At 43.7% G+C, this 20,750-nt stretch overlaps 1 protein-coding gene across 1 annotated transcript; it reads left to right on the top strand.

The window, feature by feature from the left end:
- The first annotated feature begins 13 nt into the window (after positions 1-13).
- Positions 14-17,069, top strand: LOC145651894 (uncharacterized). Its single transcript, XM_081700649.1, has 6 exons — positions 14-191; positions 447-737; positions 12,521-12,537; positions 13,140-13,217; positions 14,327-14,500; positions 16,950-17,069. Exons 1-6 carry the CDS (start codon positions 62-64, stop codon positions 17,067-17,069), a joined length of 810 nt encoding a protein of 269 aa, XP_081556775.1. The 5' UTR covers positions 14-61.
- The last annotated feature ends 3,681 nt before the right edge of the window (positions 17,070-20,750 follow it).

Below are 20,750 nucleotides of genomic sequence, written 5' to 3'. Positions count from 1 at the left end.
ACCACATGACGTACTGGCTCAGTGTAACCAGACATCCTGCCAGTCAGAGGAGGGATTTCACATGTCCCATGATCAGTACCTGAAGGGAGATCTCTCCCTCACCATCACTGATGCTGATTACACTAAGAGGTCCTTGTACACCTGCGCCTGTAAAGGTCAAGAGCTCTGTGATGTGAGTCTACAGATAGAGGGTAAGTGTCCTCAATGGATTACCTAGTTATTGTTACTAAACCATTATTTATGTAGACAGAGAGAACTTTAAGTAGAACTTAGAGTATGTTCTAAGTAGAACATAGAATTGTAAACTTCAAATATCAGATATGTGGGGAAAAACAGAAGGAGCTTGTATGTAACGTTTAAATGTTTATATCAGATTTGCCGTTCTGAGGTTACATGGTCAAATCAGTTGTATATTACATTGAAGTTTCTAATTGTTTTTTCCAAAGCCTGTAATTCTTCAGTTCAGATTAAGCCTGGTGAACCTCTGGTGCTGGATTTGCTCATATCAGAGTCAGTGGAGGTGATTTATAACAGCACAGGTGCAGCTGCTCCCTCTAGTGGACAGATCTGTACAGTGGCTGGACACTCACTGAAGTGTAAACCTGAATACACTCAGAGAGTGTTGCTTATCTCTGCTGTGGAGCTGCAAGGAACCACACCATCTGATAGTGGAGTTTACATCATCAGAGACACTAAGCATGAAGAGATTATACAGACATACACAGTTACTGTGGAAGGTAAGTATGGTTACTGTGATTTTAATGTTGCCTAGTTACTTTTTGTTGGGGAGGGGGGTGTGCGTAGTATCAGTAATTATGTTTACATGCACATCCGTGGTTCCATATTAGTTAGACTATGAATGCTGGGATCATGTAAACAGCGTGAACTGAGTGTCATAGTTTGAGGTCTTGGTCTTAGTTGAGGTCCTGTTTATCAAAGTATATCCCCAATAGAGCATGTGGACCTGGTTGATTTTCACTGGACTCTTTGAGGTGGATGGACATGTTGAATCCAGCCACTGATGTTTTACACCACTTGGTGTGATGCTTGCTTGCTGATACCAAAACAAAAGAGTGATTGAGTGGGAAAAATTTGTGTTTGTTTACGTCCCCTTCTTGATGCTCCTCCTCCACTTGATCAAGTCTTCTGTCCTGTGCTGGAATTGTTCTCGGCTGCGGTGTTGTCTTGATTGGCTGCCTCATTCTACCCAGCGCATAAGGGGAATATAAGGGGAAGACTGGGAAGAAGCGACAGACAGAGATACATCTTCACTGTTGCTGAAGCTGGTTGTTTGTTCAGTGAGTGTTTGATGATTGTTGTGGTTTTGGGCCTCTGCTTCCCCTTTTTCTGGACGTGTTCACTGTTGTAAATATTATTCTGTGTATAGTGTATTGTAGTAGTCCTGCGTGAATCGTAGTTGGGAAGTTTGGAGTTTGACACCTTTTTTATTTGCTCAGTTCTTTACTTCTGTTTATTAGTTTTTGGGAGTAGGGAGGGTTATTGTACTTAATTTTGTTTGTGTTCATTTGGGACAGTTGGTTGTTTGGACAGAAGGGCTTGGTGGTTGGCATGTTTGCCTCTCAGCCTTCGAGTCCCTATCTGGGTGGAGTTTCCGTGGTGTTCTTGTGTCTGTGTGGGGGTCGAGTCCCTATCTGGGTGGAGTTTCCATGTTCTCCCTGTATCTGCGTAGGTTTCCTCTGGAATCCTCCCAAAAACATGGAGGTTAGGATGATTGGATACTCAAACTGTCCTGTATCAATGTGAGTTGTGCATGAATATAGATAAAGATAGATGTGTGTGTGTGTGTGTGTGTGTGTGTGTGTGTGTGTGTGTGTGTGTGTGTATGTGTGTGTGTATGTTCAGTGATGGTTGGTGCTCTGTCTTGGTCTGAACCTCCTCCCCTTCTCCTACACCTGGTTCTCCTGTAGTTTCTAATAGAGAGAACACTGTGTGTAAATTGGCTGCTGCTTCTCATCTGTCTGTGAGTGATTTGAGTGTGTCCAGCTATGGTTGGTGCTCTGTGTGTGTGTGTGTGTGTATGTCCAGCTATGGGTGGTGCTCTGTGTGTTTGTATATGTCCAGCTATGGTTGGTGCTCTGTGTGTGTGTGTATGTCCAGCTATGGGTGGTGCTCTGCGTGTGTGTGTATGTCCAGCTATGGGTGGTGCTCTGTGTGTGTGTGTGTGTGTGTGTATGTCCAGCTATGGGTGGTGCTCTGGGTGTGTGTGTATATGTCCAGCTATGGGTGCTGCTCTGCGTGTGTGTGTGTATATGTCCAGCTATGGGTGCTGCTCTGCGGTGTGTGTGTATATGTCCAGCTATGGGTGGTGCTCTACGTATGTGTGTATGTCCAGCTATGGGTGGTGCTCTACGTGTGTGTGTATATGTCCAGCTATGGGTGCTGCTCTACGTATGTGTGTATATGTCCAGCTATGGGTGCTGCTCTACGTATGTGTGTATATGTCCAGCTATGGGTGCTGCTCTACGTATGTGTGTACATGTCCAGCTATGGGTGCTGCTCTACGTATGTGTATATGTCCAGCTATGGGTGCTGCTCTACGTATGTGTGTATATGTCCAGCTATGGGTGGTGCTCTACGTATGTGTGTATATGTCCAGCTATGGGTGGTGCTCTACGTATGTGTATATGTCCAGCTATGGGTGCTGCTCTACGTATGTGTGTATATGTCCAGCTATGGGTGGTGCTCTACGTATGTGTGTATGTCCAGCTATGGGTGCTGCTCTACGTGTGTATGTATGTCCAGCTATGGGTGCTGCTCTACGTATGTGTGTATATGTCCAGCTATGGGTGCTGCTCTACGTATGTGTGTATATGTCCAGCTATGGGTGCTGCTCTACGTATGTGTGTATATGTCCAGCTATGGGTGGTGCTCTACGTATGTGTGTATGTCCAGCTATGGGTGCTGCTCTACGTATGTGTGTATATGTCCAGCTATGGGTGCTGCTCTACGTATGTGTGTATATGTCCAGCTATGGGTGGTGCTCTACGTATGTGTGTGTATGTCCAGCTATGGGTGGTGCTCTACGTATGTGTGTGTATGTCCAGCTATGGGTGGTGCTCTACGTATGTGTGTGTATGTCCAGCTATGGGTGGTGCTCTACGTGTGTGTGTGTATGTCCAGCTATGGGTGGTGCTCTACGTGTGTGTGTGTATGTCCAGCTATGGGTGGTGCTCTACGTGTGTGTGTGTGTGTATGTCCAGCTATGGGTGGTGCTCTACATATGTGTGTGTATGTCCAGCTATGGGTGGTGCTCTACGTATGTGTGTATATGTCCAGCTATGGGTGCTGCTCTACGTATGTGTGTATGTCCAGCTATGGGTGGTGCTCTACGTGTGTGTGTATATGTCCAGCTATGGGTGGTGCTCTACGTGTGTGTGTGTATGTCCAGCTATGGGTGGTGCTCTACGTATGTGTGTATATGTCCAGCTATGGGTGCTGCTCTACGTATGTGTGTATGTCCAGCTATGGGTGGTGCTCTACGTGTGTGTGTATATGTCCAGCTATGGGTGCTGCTCTACGTGTGTGTGTGTATATGTCCAGCTATGGGTGGTGCTCTACGTATGTGTGTATATGTCCAGCTATGGGTGGTGCTCTACGTATGTGTGTATGTCCAGCTATGGGTGGTGCTCTGTGTGTGTGTGTGTGTGTGTGTATGTCCAGCTATGGGTGGTGCTCTGTGTGTTTGTATATGTCCAGCTATGGTTGATGCTCTGTGTGTGTGTATATGTCCAGCTATGGTTGGTGCTCTGTGTGTGTGTGTATGTCCAGCTATGGGTGGTGCTCTACGTATGTGTGTATATGTCCAGCTATGGATGGTGCTCTGTGTGTGTGTGTGTGTGTGTGTGTGTGTGTGTGTATGTCCAGCTATGGGTGGTGCTCTGCGTGTGTGTGTATGTCCAGCTATGGGTGCTGCTCTACGTATGTGTGTATATGTCCAGCTATGGGTGCTGCTCTGCGTGTGTGTGTGTATGTCCAGCTATGGGTGCTGCTCTACGTGTGTGTGTGTATGTCCAGCTATGGGTGGTGCTCTACGTATGTGTGTATGTCCAGCTATGGGTGGTGCTCTACGTGTGTGTGTATATGTCCAGCTATGGGTGCTGCTCTACGTATGTGTGTATATGTCCAGCTATGGGTGGTGCTCTACGTATGTGTGTATATGTCCAGCTATGGGTGCTGCTCTACGTATGTGTGTACATGTCCAGCTATGGGTGCTGCTCTACGTATGTGTATATGTCCAGCTATGGGTGCTGCTCTACGTATGTGTGTATATGTCCAGCTATGGGTGGTGCTCTGTGTGTTTGTATATGTCCAGCTATGGTTGGTGCTCTGTGTGTGTGTGTATGTCCAGCTATGGGTGGTGCTCTGCGTGTGTGTGTATGTCCAGCTATGGGTGGTGCTCTGTGTGTGTGTGTGTGTGTGTGTATGTCCAGCTATGGGTGGTGCTCTGGGTGTGTGTGTATATGTCCAGCTATGGGTGCTGCTCTGCGTGTGTGTGTGTATATGTCCAGCTATGGGTGCTGCTCTGCGTGTGTGTGTGTATATGTCCAGCTATGGGTGGTGCTCTACGTATGTGTGTATGTCCAGCTATGGGTGGTGCTCTACGTGTGTGTGTATATGTCCAGCTATGGGTGCTGCTCTACGTATGTGTGTATATGTCCAGCTATGGGTGCTGCTCTACGTATGTGTGTATATGTCCAGCTATGGGTGCTGCTCTACGTATGTGTGTACATGTCCAGCTATGGGTGCTGCTCTACGTATGTGTGTACATGTCCAGCTATGGGTGCTGCTCTACGTATGTGTATATGTCCAGCTATGGGTGCTGCTCTACGTATGTGTGTATATGTCCAGCTATGGGTGGTGCTCTACGTATGTGTGTATATGTCCAGCTATGGGTGGTGCTCTACGTATGTGTATATGTCCAGCTATGGGTGCTGCTCTACGTATGTGTGTATATGTCCAGCTATGGGTGGTGCTCTACGTATGTGTGTATGTCCAGCTATGGGTGCTGCTCTACGTGTGTATGTATGTCCAGCTATGGGTGCTGCTCTACGTATGTGTGTATATGTCCAGCTATGGGTGCTGCTCTACGTATGTGTGTATATGTCCAGCTATGGGTGCTGCTCTACGTATGTGTGTATATGTCCAGCTATGGGTGGTGCTCTACGTATGTGTGTATGTCCAGCTATGGGTGCTGCTCTACGTATGTGTGTATATGTCCAGCTATGGGTGCTTCTCTACGTATGTGTGTGTATGTCCAGCTATGGGTGGTGCTCTACGTATGTGTGTGTATGTCCAGCTATGGGTGGTGCTCTACGTATGTGTGTGTATGTCCAGCTATGGGTGGTGCTCTACGTATGTGTGTGTATGTCCAGCTATGGGTGGTGCTCTACGTATGTGTGTGTATGTCCAGCTATGGGTGGTGCTCTACGTGTGTGTGTGTATGTCCAGCTATGGGTGGTGCTCTACGTGTGTGTGTGTATGTCCAGCTATGGGTGGTGCTCTACGTGTGTGTGTGTATGTCCAGCTATGGGTGGTGCTCTACATATGTGTGTGTATGTCCAGCTATGGGTGGTGCTCTACGTATGTGTGTATATGTCCAGCTATGGGTGCTGCTCTACGTATGTGTGTATGTCCAGCTATGGGTGGTGCTCTACGTGTGTGTGTGTATGTCCAGCTATGGGTGGTGCTCTACGTATGTGTGTATATGTCCAGCTATGGGTGCTGCTCTACGTATGTGTGTATGTCCAGCTATGGGTGGTGCTCTACGTGTGTGTGTATATGTCCAGCTATGGGTGCTGCTCTACGTGTGTGTGTGTATATGTCCAGCTATGGGTGGTGCTCTACGTATGTGTGTATATGTCCAGCTATGGGTGGTGCTCTACGTATGTGTGTATGTCCAGCTATGGGTGGTGCTCTGTGTGTGTGTGTGTGTGTGTGTATGTCCAGCTATGGGTGGTGCTCTGTGTGTTTGTATATGTCCAGCTATGGTTGATGCTCTGTGTGTGTGTATATGTCCAGCTATGGTTGGTGCTCTGTGTGTGTGTGTATGTCCAGCTATGGGTGGTGCTCTGCGTGTGTGTGTATGTCCAGCTATGGGTGGTGCTCTGTGTGTGTGTGTGTGTGTGTGTGTGTGTGTATGTCCAGCTATGGGTGCTGCTCTACGTATGTGTGTATGTCCAGCTATGGGTGGTGCTCTACGTGTGTGTGTATATGTCCAGCTATGGGTGGTGCTCTACGTGTGTGTGTGTATGTCCAGCTATGGGTGGTGCTCTACGTATGTGTGTATGTCCAGCTATGGGTGGTGCTCTACGTATGTGTGTATGTCCAGCTATGGGTGGTGCTCTACGTATGTGTGTATATGTCCAGCTATGGGTGCTGCTCTACGTGTGTGTGTATATGTCCAGCTATGGGTGCTGCTCTACGTATGTGTGTATATGTCCAGCTATGGGTGCTGCTCTACGTATGTGTGTATATGTCCAGCTATGGGTGCTGCTCTACGTATGTGTGTATATGTCCAGCTATGGGTGGTGCTCTACGTATGTGTGTATATGTCCAGCTATGGGTGGTGCTCTACGTGTGTGTGTATGTCCAGCTATGGGTGGTGCTCTACGTATGTGTGTATATGTCCAGCTATGGGTGCTGCTCTACGTATGTGTGTATATGTCCAGCTATGGGTGCTGCTCTACGTATGTGTGTATATGTCCAGCTATGGGTGCTGCTCTACGTATGTGTGTATATGTCCAGCTATGGGTGCTGCTCTACGTATGTGTGTATATGTCCAGCTATGGGTGCTGCTCTACGTATGTGTGTGTATGTCCAGCTATGGGTGGTGCTCTACGTATGTGTGTGTATGTCCAGCTATGGGTGGTGCTCTACGTATGTGTGTGTATGTCCAGCTATGGGTGGTGCTCTACGTGTGTGTGTGTATGTCCAGCTATGGGTGGTGCTCTACGTGTGTGTGTGTGTATGTCCAGCTATGGGTGGTGCTCTACGTATGTGTTTGTATGTCCAGCTATGGGTGGTGCTCTACGTGTGTGTGTGTATGTCCAGCTATGGGTGGTGCTCTACGTGTGTGTGTATATGTCCAGCTATGGGTGGTGCTCTACGTATGTGTGTATGTCGAGCTATGGGTGGTGCTCTACGTGTGTGTGTGTATGTCGAGCTATGGGTGGTGCTCTACGTGTGTGTGTGTATATGTCCAGCTATGGGTGGTGCTCTACGTGTGTGTGTGTATGTCCAGCTATGGGTGGTGCTCTACGTATGTGTGTATATGTCCAGCTATGGGTGCTGCTCTACGTGTGTGTGTGTATATGTCCAGCTATGGGTGGTGCTCTACGTGTGTGTGTGTATGTCCAGCTATGGGTGGTGGTCTACGTATGTGTGTATATGTCCAGCTATGGGTGGTGCTCTACGTATGTGTGTATGTCCAGCTATGGGTGGTGCTCTGCGTGTGTGTGTGTATGTCCAGCTATGGGTGCTGCTCTACGTATGTGTGTGTATGTCCAGCTATGGGTGCTGCTCTACGTATGTGTGTATATGTCCAGCTATGGGTGCTGCTCTACGTATGTGTGTATATGTCCAGCTATGGGTGCTGCTCTACGTATGTGTGTATATGTCCAGCTATGGGTGCTGCTCTACGTATGTGTGTATATGTCCAGCTATGGGTGGTGCTCTACGTATGTGTGTGTATGTCCAGCTATGGGTGGTGCTCTACGTATGTGTGTGTATGTCCAGCTATGGGTGGTGCTCTACGTATGTGTGTGTATGTCCAGCTATGGGTGGTGCTCTACGTATGTGTGTGTATGTCCAGCTATGGGTGGTGCTCTACGTGTGTGTGTGTATGTCCAGCTATGGGTGGTGCTCTACATATGTGTGTGTATGTCCAGCTATGGGTGGTGCTCTACGTGTGTGTGTGTATGTCCAGCTATGGGTGGTGCTCTAAGTATGTGTGTATATGTCCAGCTATGGGTGCTGCTCTACGTATGTGTGTATGTCCAGCTATGGGTGGTGCTCTACGTGTGTGTGTGTATGTCCAGCTATGGGTGGTGCTCTAAGTATGTGTGTATATGTCCAGCTATGGGTGCTGCTCTACGTATGTGTGTATGTCCAGCTATGGGTGGTGCTCTACGTGTGTGTGTATATGTCCAGCTATGGGTGGTGCTCTACGTGTGTGTGTGTATGTCCAGCTATGGGTGGTGCTCTACGTATGTGTGTATATGTCCAGCTATGGGTGCTGCTCTACGTATGTGTGTATGTCCAGCTATGGGTGGTGCTCTACGTATGTGTGTATGTCCAGCTATGGGTGGTGCTCTACGTATGTGTGTATATGTCCAGCTATGGGTGCTGCTCTACGTGTGTGTGTATATGTCCAGCTATGGGTGCTGCTCTACGTATGTGTGTATATGTCCAGCTATGGGTGCTGCTCTACGTATGTGTGTATATGTCCAGCTATGGGTGCTGCTCTACGTATGTGTGTATATGTCCAGCTATGGGTGCTGCTCTACGTATGTGTGTGTATGTCCAGCTATGGGTGGTGCTCTACGTATGTGTGTGTATGTCCAGCTATGGGTGGTGCTCTACGTATGTGTGTATATGTCCAGCTATGGGTGGTGCTCTACGTATGTGTGTGTATGTCCAGCTATGGATGGTGCTCTGTGTGTGTGTATGTGTGTGTATGTCCAGCTATGGGTGGTGCTCTACGTGTGTGTGTGTATGTCCAGCTATGGGTGGTGCTCTACGTATGTGTTTGTATGTCCAGCTATGGGTGGTGCTCTACGTGTGTGTGTGTATGTCCAGCTATGGGTGGTGCTCTACGTGTGTGTGTATATGTCCAGCTATGGGTGGTGCTCTACGTATGTGTGTATGTCCAGCTATGGGTGGTGCTCTACGTGTGTGTGTATATGTCCAGCTAAGGGTGCTGCTCTACGTGTGTGTGTGTATATGTCCAGCTATGGGTGCTGCTCTGTCCTGGTCTGAACCTCCTCCCCTTCCCCTGCACCCTTCAGTCCCACAGGGGTCTGTAGTTTCTGACAGACTGTGTGTGTAAATTGGCTGCCGCTTCTCATCAGTCTATCAGTGATTTGAGAATAAAAGATGATTTCTGTCTGTAAAGTGTCCTTGAGTTTGAGAAAGGTGCTAAATAAATGTAACCAATAATAATAATAATAATAATAATAATAATAATAGTAGTAGTAGTTTTATTTCTAGTGTGTCTTATGTTTTTTTTTTTTAGTTTGGCCTTGTCTGCTCCTGAAGCTCAATCCCTCTACAGCCGACCCTCAATAAATCAACAAATACTTCAGCCTCAGTACCACTGTTTACTGTAGTAATTATGCTGTGTGTTAATAAGTAAATGTAGTCAGTGAAGGTGCAGTAATTATGCTGTGTGTTAATATGTAGATGTAGTCAGTGATGGTGCAGTAATTATGCTGTGTGTTAATAAGTAAATGTAGTCAGTGATGGTGCAGTAATTATGCTGTGTGTTAATATGTAGATGTAGTCAGTGATGGTGCAGTAATTATGCTGTGTGTTAATATGTAGATGTAGTCAGTGATGGTGCAGTAATTATGCTGTGTGTTAATATGTAAATGTAATCAGTGATGGTATAGTAATTATGCTGTGTGTTAATATGTAAATGTAGTCAGTGATGGTGCAGTAATTATGCTGTGTGTTAATATGTAGATGTAGTCAGTGATGGTGCAGTAATTATGCTGTGTGTTAATATGTAAATGTAGTCAGTGATGGTATACTAATTATGCTGTGTGTTAATATGTAAATGTAGTCAGTGATGGTGCAGTAATTATGCTGTGTGTTAATATGTAAATGTAGTCAGTGATGGTATAGTAATTATGCTGTGTGTTAATATGTAAATGTAGTCAGTGATGGTGCAGTAATTATGCTGTGTGTTAATATGACAGACTGGAGCTTCAGCAGTGATCATAGTTATGACGGAGCACAGGTGGTGATCAGGGTGGTGGTTGTTGTTGTTGTTGTTGTTGTTGTTGTGTACACCCCCCCCCCCTTTGTGTAGCTCATTCTCTCCACTGGTTCATTCACTTTGAACTCTGAGTATGTTTCTATTCTACATTTACAACAATATCTCTCTACAAGATCCAGATTTGTTTTAGTTTGATTTCTAAACAGTTCTCCATCACTGTACTAGTTACTTCCTGATTGAATTTGATTGAATTTGATCCCACAATCCCTCTTGATCTTGTCACAGTGACCAATCTTGTACATACACATATAATTATAACTCTGTATGTTTAAATACACACACACACACACACACACACACACAGATCCGCACTGCCTTTCTCTGTCCCATTCAGGGGTCAAAGATCAGTGTATGTATACATGATTAGAGCGCTCCTGAAGCTCACCTGGTAGAGCAGGTACAGTAAGGTTTGATCCTCAGAGAGGACACATGCTGTCATATTGATGAATATGTATCAATCACTATAAGAGGATCTGCCCAGTACTGTAAATATGTTTATGGAAATATTACTATGCGATCCTGTGATGTAATTTAATGCAACTGTAAATACTTTTGTCAAGTCATGGAAAAACAGACAATTTTGTCTGTAGTATCTTTGAATAGTTTAAATAGTTTAGTTGCCATTTGTCAACATGTTTTATTTAAGAGTTCCCCTTATTGTTCAGGTTATTGTAATGGTGAGCGGTAATGAGGTGGTCGCATGTGCGGAGGAGAGCGAGATTTCTTAGGGGCAAATCCAGAGTTGTAGTCAGAGTAGTCCAGGGTCCTAGAATACATAACAAAAACAAGGGCTAGGATAACAAAGCCTAGGAAACACAAACCAAAAGCACACGAAGGCAAACAGGGAAAGCAGCTATAACAGAAAGAAGTAACATACGGAGTTAAGGAAAAACAAAACAGCTAGAATCAAACAGGCTAACATAAACAGAGGCTTAGAAACAAAGACGAGCTTGCAATACATGCAATACATGCAATACATGCAGTACATGCAATACATGCAATACATGCAATACATGCAATACATGCAATACATGCAATACATTCCACACAAACACACGCAATGAACAGCAAAAACACAGGGAACCACACAGGGTTTAAATACTTGAACTAATGAACACTAAACAAGGCGCAGGTGCAAATCATGAACAGTGAAAACCAAAACAGGGACTGGAACAGGACTGGAAAAGTGAAACATGAGAAAGGAAACCATAGAGACGGACAATAGGAAGGACCAAACAAGACATTTATTCATGACATACATTCTGTTTCACAAGTGATGGGCACTATGTCCACAAACTGGACAACAGACTAAAGCAAACCAGGGGGAAAGAGAAGAAGAAAACACATCTGAGAAATTCATCTCATGCGGTTGTGAATCCAGATTAGATTACAATAAACATCTTACGAGGCTTGTTTTAAATTTCATAGTTGAATTTCCTCTCAACTAAAACAAAACATTTATTTTTTAAATATCTGCTGTGGAATTCCCTACATGTTCATGTGAGTCGGGTAGAATGTCAGGCTCTCTTGTTAATGCTTCCTTGATGTTTTTAATATGGTGCACCTCCTAGTTTGAGTGGCTCACACCCCTCACTTCTACTCCTCATTCTCACCCTTCACTCCTATTTACTCTCTCACCCCTCACTCTCACTTCTCATTCTCACCCCTCACTCCTACTTACTCTCTCACCCCTCACACCTACCCACTTTCACCCCTCACTATCACTGCTCACTCCTACTCCTCACTCACCCATCACTCCTACTCACTCTCACACCTCACTCTCACTCATCACTCCTACTCCTTACTTTCACCCCCCTCCTCAATCTCACCCCTCACTCTCTCCCCTCATTCCTACTCACTGTCAACCCTCACTCTCACTCCTACTCCTCACTCTCACCCCTCACTCCTACTCACTCTCACCCCTCACTCCTACTCACTCTCATCCCTCACTCTCACCTCTCACTCTCACCCCACACTCCTACTCCTCACTCTCACCCTTCACTCCTACTCCTCACTCCAAGTGAGATACTAGTGATGGCCCCTACTGTGCCGAGGCTTCGGAGCACATGTCGAGAGCTCCAGGAAGTCTTTTATGAAACATGTATCGAGGCTTGCTTCTTTAAGGATGAATGACGTCACTGATGATGCCTGAAACCTCACTGGTTCAGGAAGCATTTCGAGTGTTGGCACAATTTATGAACACACATAAAGCGCAATGGATCCATGCAAAATTTGCATGTTTGTGTTCTGTCAATTTGCCTGTGACATTGATGAGCTTGTTTTCATGGAGCCTGCTAAAAGGAAAAGGGTTTCCCCTGTATGGAAACACTTTGAGCAGATCTCTACAAATAAGGTATTGCACATAATATGCCTGTAAATAATGAAATGTGTTACTACTATAATATTCACAAGTCGTTTTTTTTTTCCATTCCAAACCACTGGGATACAACAACAACACCTCATCTATGTTACTGTACTTGTCATGTATAATGAGGGGGATAGAGTTGGATCCAGCCAAGGTGGGTATGCATTTCCAATTTTCATATTTGTTAATCACCCATCATAATAATGACATTGACCACGATGCTACATTCCTCACACACATCACAAAATAAAAACAAAACATGTGCACATGTTCATGTAATGACTTCTGACATGCAAATACTGTAATTAAACCATAACCTAATTTAATTTTATTCACTGTTAACATTAATATGCATATATATATATATATATATATATATATATATATATATATATATATATATATATAAAAAATATAATGTGTATATACTGTGTATATATATATTTATATACTGCATTATTCTCTGCACCTTACATGTTATTTGCAGTTTGGATTGGATTACAAAGTGTAAAAATGACAAAGTGTAATCTAATCTTTACAAAGCAGTGACCAGAAAGGAAGAGCTGGATGAGGCTTTGGTCTTCATGATTGTTAGAGACACACAGCCATTTAGCACAGTTGAGGATAAAGGCTTCAGGGATTTAGTAGCAAAATTTGATCCAATCTATATTTTCCCAACTAGGAAAGTATGTGTGGTGACATGGATAAATTATGAGAGTAGTATTAAAAAAATAATATTTTCTTCCTTCCCTTTAGACCGCAAAGGCCATGGTTGAGACCAAATATCAACAAGAGAAAGAGAAGACCAAAGTTGAGGTCCAGAAAGTTCCTGCAGTGAGTGTGACAGCAGACAAACTACTTGGGTGTGACCTGCCATTTTATAGATGACAACACATGACTGAAGTCCACATTACTCGGTGTAGTGAAATTCCCACAGGCGCACACAGCTGAAAATTTGGCCTGTGTGAAATCCTCTCTTATGGAAGAATGGGAAATAAAATCCAAAGTAACATGCCTAGTTACTGATGGCGCATCTGATATGATTGCCTGTGGTAAACAGCTGAAGCTGCATCATGCCTTCTGCATTGCTTACACCCTGAATATAGTTGTTAAAAAAGCTCTTGAACTAATCCCAGTGCTGTCTGCCATTCCTACAAAGGCAAGGAAGCTGGTGGGCTATTTTAGAAGCAGCACAACTGTCAAAGTTAGTAACATTATTTTCACATTTGTTTACACATTGTTTTATATTGCTACATATGTAACGTTTAGGTTTTTATTGTTAAAGGAGAAGCTGGACCTTGTTCAAGAGCGTATGGGAAAACCAAAAAAGAAACTGATTCAGGAGGTTGAAACAAGGTGGTACAGCAGCTTTCAAATGCTGGAGCGATTAGTAGAACTCAGGGAGCCTGTAAGCATTGGCAGGCTTACAAACTGGTATTCCTGCGCTGACCTCTGATGAGTACAATAATGTTTGTGAGCTCCTGTCTATACTGTCTCCTTTTCACACGGCCACTGTGGTGCTGTCAGAGGAGAAAAAGGTATCTGGCTCCAAAGTGGTGCTATTATTGAAAATGGTGGAAAAGATGCTCCAGGAAGAGGCAGCAAAGGCAACGGTCCCAGTAGCTAGTGAACTGGGAGAGACCTCATCAGGCTCCTTAGGGAAAAGCTCCACACAGCATGAGCATTATATCGCTGGGAACGCTGCTAGACCCAAGATACAAATCACTTGGATCCTTTAGCCCAAAAAAGGCAGATAAAGGAATAAAACAACTCACCTTTGAATGTACCAATGTAATAGGGTCTAGACAGTCACATTCAATACCAGCTGCAGCTTCAACATCACAAGATGCTGTAGCTGAAAGACCTGGTTAATATTTTTGCATTGGATTAAAGTCAATTTCAGAGTTATGACCTCATTCATATTATCTGGTTTTGCTTCTCAGGAAACAAACTGTGGTGTGATTTTGATGCCACATTCATGGAGGCCAGAAGAACACACAATGTCACTGCTGATGCCACAGTTGAAGTGCAGACCTGGCAGAACTGAAGAAAAGCAGAACACAGGATCCCCTCCAGTACTGGCAGAGGCAGAGGTGCATATATCCAAATCTCTACAGGTTTGCTGTGGGATACTTGTGCACCTCTGCCTCCTCAGTACCATGTGAAAGTGTTTTCTTCAAAGCCAGGGAAGTTATTTTCAAACAGAGAAACCAACTGCGTCCAAGCACAGTGGAAAAAATATTATTTCTTAATAAAAGTGAATAAAGTCACCACAGTATTCATAAGCATAACCATTTTCCCATCTTTGAACAACACTGCAACAGTCTTAAGAACATCTCAACATAAACATCTCATGTCCTATTTGGTTTATTTAAACATTGACTGAAATCAACCTGTTTTTTGACACTAGTAGACCTCCAAAACCATTACCTACACATCAAAAACAGATTAGATGAATGAATGAACCACACAAAATCATATTAAGGTGTTTTTATTTCTATTGTTGGCAGTGACTATTCCCATGCTGTCACTGGTGCAAAACAGCCAAGAGATCCATCACAAATAGTTGAAATGACAATAAAGGTTTAGCTAGTAGGGGGGTTTGTGTGCACATGAAGCCTCCAGATATGAACCTTTTTTTGAACCAATTGGATGGAAAGCTTCAAGGATTCATCTGGCAATCACTACAAAAACAAACAAAAATGTTTTAAAAAATAGAATTTAGCATTTACAAGTTACAAGTTCAATAAAAGAAAATCAGCAATCATAAATTCTCCAAAATAAGTCAACATCAAAACTCCACTCTTGAAATTTCCTTTGGAAACTAATACAAGGAAAAACAGGAAATTGGGTGATGTCACTTCCTGTCTTTAAGCAGGACAATTCCCCATAAAGCTCCCCTTCAAAGACAACATGGAAGACTCTCCACAAAAAAATCACAGGTAAGTTCATTTTTTCTTAATATACTTTTGTTTTACCTACTTTGTTAAAATATACAAACTTTTCTGTGTTAATCCTGTGTTTTAATTTACATACATATATAAATATATATACACACAGCATATGTGCATTTCAAACCCACAGTCCATGAACACACTGTGGTGGAGGGTAACTATCACAAGACATTACACTCATACTGTGTGCATCTGCACCTGTATCACTCCACCACACAGAAAACAGCATGAAAAACCTTTCCCAGTTTCCAAAGATTTCCAACTTTAATGTGTTGATTTGTACAGAGACTTCAACACAGTGAGTTATGATTCCAAAGCATGTGTAACTTGTAGAACAGCGTGTATCATATGTACAGAAATAAACTGCAGCTGAAGAGTCCTTTAGCATCGTTTATTGTGCATGTGTTTTTTTTGGGGACTTCTCACTGGCACTCACAATTTATTATTACATGGGTAGTACACACACACACACATACTAACAAGCAATTTTTACATGTTTATATGTCATCAAAGGTACAGAGATATTATTGTTTATTTTATGTTTCTTTTGAAAATGTTACTTTGCTAATCGCAATGTCATGAAATCTTGTATCCTGTGTAAAAACCCCAGCTGCTGTGGTTGCTATGGTGACAGCGATGCTTGTTAATGTTAGCGCAGATCTTTTCGACATGTTATTGTGTTGTTTTTTGTTGTTGTGATTTTCTATCTTTCATTGGTTAAATGATAGAATATGGGTTTTCTGGTTAAGTTTCACTTTCTAAATGTTTACTCGATTTGTAATCAACTCGTTATTTTTAGTATTTTAACATGCTGTTTGTAGTGGTTGATCATTCCTGTTCATATTTGTTATTATGACATTAGGCTACTTACGTTATTTATGTGACCTACAGGACATTGTTGTGCTGCGCTTAACATTACACAGCACAATATAGCAACTTAGATTTCCAGATGAAATTTTTTTTTTACTAACGGACCTTGAGGGGAGGAGAGTCTGCCAGTTTCTCTCTCTCTCTCACATGCACACACACGCACGCAATTTCATTTTTCCATGTTTTTACAGTAAAGGTTCACAGACCCAGTACTGCCGCTTGCCTCGTGATGTTAACAGTGCCAGAACAAAACGCAGCATCACAGCCAGTAGACAGAATTGTCAGGGTACACAAGCTGGCTTGGTATTGTGAAACAGTGCGGTTGTGCAGAGCTGGATCTCTTGAGTTGTCGCGTATTTGTTCACTGAACGTATGGATGGACAGGTAGCTAGCTCACGTTAGTTGTAGGAACTAACCAGAGCTTAGCTTGCTCTAGCTAGAAGTGTCCAATACAGTGATAGGTTGTATACTGATCCCATAAACTAAACTTCATATCATTTTAAGCAACAGATCATCCTGCATATTGCAGAGAGGAAGAGCATGTGAAAGCAATGAAAAAAAGATAAGCAAAAACACCAAAGGAATTGTTTAAGGCATTACTTTATCACTTCGAGAAGGGCTTAATCAGGTGAGTGGGTCTGTACCGACATATTCTGGAGGAGGAGTGGACGGCATGCCACACCCACCCTCTATACTAACCTCAACTCTCTATAGCAGGGTGAAATTTCTACTCCGGGATCAGGTTGTCACCATCTACACTGATTCCCGTTATGCATTTGGGGTTGCTCATGACTTCAATAAGATTTGTTGCTCCGGGGGTTTCGTATCTTGGAAGGTAAGCCCATTTCTAATCCAGGACTAGTGTCTGCAACTTTGTCTGCATGTACACCACCAGCTTGGCTGGCTATCGTAATGGTCAAGGGTCATGACACAACCTCTGAGTCTGACACGGCCACTGGCAATGCTTCAGCAGATGAGATTCCACGTTGGGCAGCTGTTAATGCCCCCTCATGCCCATACACTATATCCTCGATGTGTGAAGCTATCGCCATGTTTTCTCATTGCTTTGTGCCGAATAATATCAATCTGCATTTCTTACAAACTCAGAGTACACAACAGGACTGCTCTCATTGGGTTGATTAGGGCTGTAGTCCTGATTAAAATGGTCTAATGGCGTGTCACCCTTCCTAAATCTATTTTTCCATTTCTTGTGTGTCATTTTCATGGGATTTCACATGTTGCACAAAGGGGGAGTGATGGCTAGCATTCAAAAAACAGTTTTGTATTCCTGCAAAACGTCTCACTGTAAAACTCCTCCTAGATTGCTATTTAACCTGTGCCAGAAGCAACCAGGGCAAAACACAAGCCAAATATGATGCCTTACAGGCTCCAGAATATCCCTTTCAGTGTCTACAGATAGACTTTATGCACATTCCACCTTGTGGTCAGTTGAAGTATTTGCTAGTGATTGTAGGCAGGTTTTCCAAGTGCACTGAGGCATTTCCTTGTTCTAAGGAAGACTTTCAACAGGCCTGTCATCGCACTGGAACTTACGCTAACTTCATTTAGATTTAAAAAACTGATCAAAATGTTTCCTCCTTCATTTAAATCATCACATCCGTGTTCAGGGAATTCTTGCATCCTTACGGGACTCCCAGGAAGTTCAAGAAACACGTGTAAGAGCCCTGCTGTTCACACTGCTTTTTGTAACCCTAATCAGATATTTCTATCAACAAAAATTCAAAACAAAAAGAACAACAAAACTCCCCAAAACTGTGCAAACCATCCTAAAACAATAAAGCTGTTCTAGGTACAGCTGCAATTTAGCAAATCCTGAAAAATGTATTTTCATCTCGATCAGTTCCACTCCTTGGTCCTCTGTGTTTCTTTGCTCCTATAAGGCTTGTCTTGTACATATTTGTTTGTTGGTGGAGTTGTTTGTGTTAACATTGCTTGTTTACACTCACCTGCTGTCAGAGGGTATATGTATTTTTTCTGTCATTTAGGCATCTGATAAAGTGACAAAGGAATTAATCTACAAAACCAGAGTCGATCTACTAACAGGTGGTAGTGTGTAACACTGACAGTGGTAGAAAAGAGAAATTTTTTAAAACCAGAATTTATTTTTCACGTTACATTCTATATTAAATAAAAAATAAATTTACTTCAGATCTCAAGGCAGAGCTGTCTACTGTATGGCAAATAGTAAATTGTTAATAAATAGATTTAATTAAGTATTGAACGCAGAACATTCGCATTGGCTGAATGAACCTTTCACTCTTCTGTCATGTCATGTCTAACTATCAGGTGTGTGTGTGTTTGTGTGTTTTTTCTCTCACTCTCTCTCCCTCCTGCTCACACACACACACACACACACACACACACACACACACTCTCACATTCTCTCTCTCTATCTGTCTCTCTCAATGTCACATTCTCTCACTCTCATTCTTGCATGCTGGCCTTCGGTAACACTGCCCTCCACCACCTGCACCTCCCGTTCTCCACCTGTACCTTGTGGCCTCTGCCCTCTGCCCTTCCACCCCACCTGGCTGACTGAGAGAGTACTTGGCCATTCCAGCCAATCCAAGCATCAGGGTCAGCTGTTACAGAGGACAGACGAGTGTCACACAGTACACTGATCTAAGCCCTCTATTCACCCCTACACTGATCTAAGCCCTCTATTCACCCCTACACTGATCTAAGCCCTCTATTCACCCCTACACTGATCTAAGCCCTCTATTCACCCCTACACTGATCTAAGCCCTCTATTCACCAGTACACTGATCTAAGCGCTCTATTCACCAGTACACTGATCTAAGCCCTCTATTCACCCCTACACTGATCTAAGCCCTCTATTCACCCCTCTATACACTGATCTAAGCCCTCTATTCACCCCTCTATACACTGATCTAAGCCCTCTATTCACCAGTACACTGATCTAAGCGCTCTATTCACCAGTACACTGATCTAAGCCCTCTATTCACCCCTACACTGATCTAAGCCCTCTATTCACCCCTACACTGATCTAAGCCCTCTATTCACCCCTACACTGATCTAAGCTCTCTATTTTCCAGTGTACTGTAATGATACATTGCAAACTGCCCTGACTACCCTGTCAGAAATGCAGAGCTCCAGTGTGAGATCTGTCATCAACTCCACTAGCCAGTAGTCTGGCAGGAATTATCCACAAAGCATCAGCTATTATGGATCTCTGTATGGACCTCCGTTCTCAGACGAGGACCATGGCAAGACTTTAAGGCCCATGCAGTCAAGACCACATCTTGTTTTATTAATGGACAAAACAAGGTGCAGTTTGTTTGAGTCGAAACATCTGGTTTATGAAGCTCATGTGATACACCCATCATCTTTAACCCAAACTGGATCAACTGCACCAGTCGTTGAAGCTATGGCGGCATTCACGACAAATAAACAAAGAAGGATATATGACTGGAGGAGAGCGGCTCAAAGTGGTGTGTGTTTTACTGCTTGCGGTGAGCTAGGAGAGTGGTGGATGTTGTATAAAGGCTTTTCGCCAGATACTTATGACACAAGAGTATGTGTCCCTGAACTATTTCCCTAAGGAGAGAGAGCATGAGGGGAAAACAAGAAAGAAAAGAGCCTGAGATTTGGAGAAACATGTTTACCCTCAGCACATCTTTGTCTGGCTTCCATGAACAAAGTTGAAGCTCTCAGATGAATACAATCTTCTGAAAGGCACAAACAGGGATTGAAACTGTGGGCTTTGGTTTACAAAACTAACACCTTGCCACTTGGCCATCATGCCTTAGAAGCAAGTCATGAACTGGTCTTTAACAATGCACGAGCTTGCACCTTAAGTCTGACAATAGAAAAGCCTTGAAAGGGTTGGAAGTTACTAAAATATTGACAGCCTTCTGACTCATGAGTAACTGTCATTGGAAGCTGATCGTGCACTATCGAGAGCATCAGCATAAAGCACAGCTGTATATGCTTCCAAAATGAACCCCTTCTAGAGAGGATATATCTAAATTCTAAAGCACATGCAGTTGTTCTAAAGATCAGTCAACTAGGCTGGAGGTGCTGAGTATGGAACCAAGGACCTCTGACATGCAAAGTATGCACTCTAGCACTGAGCTACACTCCCGCCACTCTCAAACTTTGAGGTAATAACGCTAAAAAGAATATCTGCAACTGTTTGTCAGCTAATTTGCAGGAGTCAAATGTGTAGCAGAAACGTTGCGTTGGGTGCCTGAGGACTGTTCAATTTCTCAATCAACATTTTGGTGTAGTCAACCAGGATCACGTCCATGTCACCTCAAAGAAAAACACCTGGGTTACCTCTGGCACATGGGGTGGTAAATAGTCTACCATAAATTACCTCAAATGGTGACAATTGGTGGTGGCACTGGGCATCATTCTGATCTCACAACACTGCTGACCACCTTGTGCTCAGATTCAGAGGTTGTGTCATGACCCTTGACCTTTACGATAGCCAGCCGAGCTGGTAGTGTACATGCAGACAAAAGTGCAGAGACTAGTCCTGGATTAGATATGGGTTTAC

Source organism: Electrophorus electricus, chromosome 1 (assembly GCF_041902795.1).
Source record: "Electrophorus electricus isolate QZ-2024a chromosome 1, ASM4190279v1, whole genome shotgun sequence".
In the NCBI taxonomy this organism is placed as follows: domain Eukaryota; kingdom Metazoa; phylum Chordata; class Actinopteri; order Gymnotiformes; family Gymnotidae; genus Electrophorus; species Electrophorus electricus.
The sequence above is the reverse complement of the archived record's forward strand: the minus strand, read 5'-3'. Positions and strand labels throughout refer to the sequence as shown.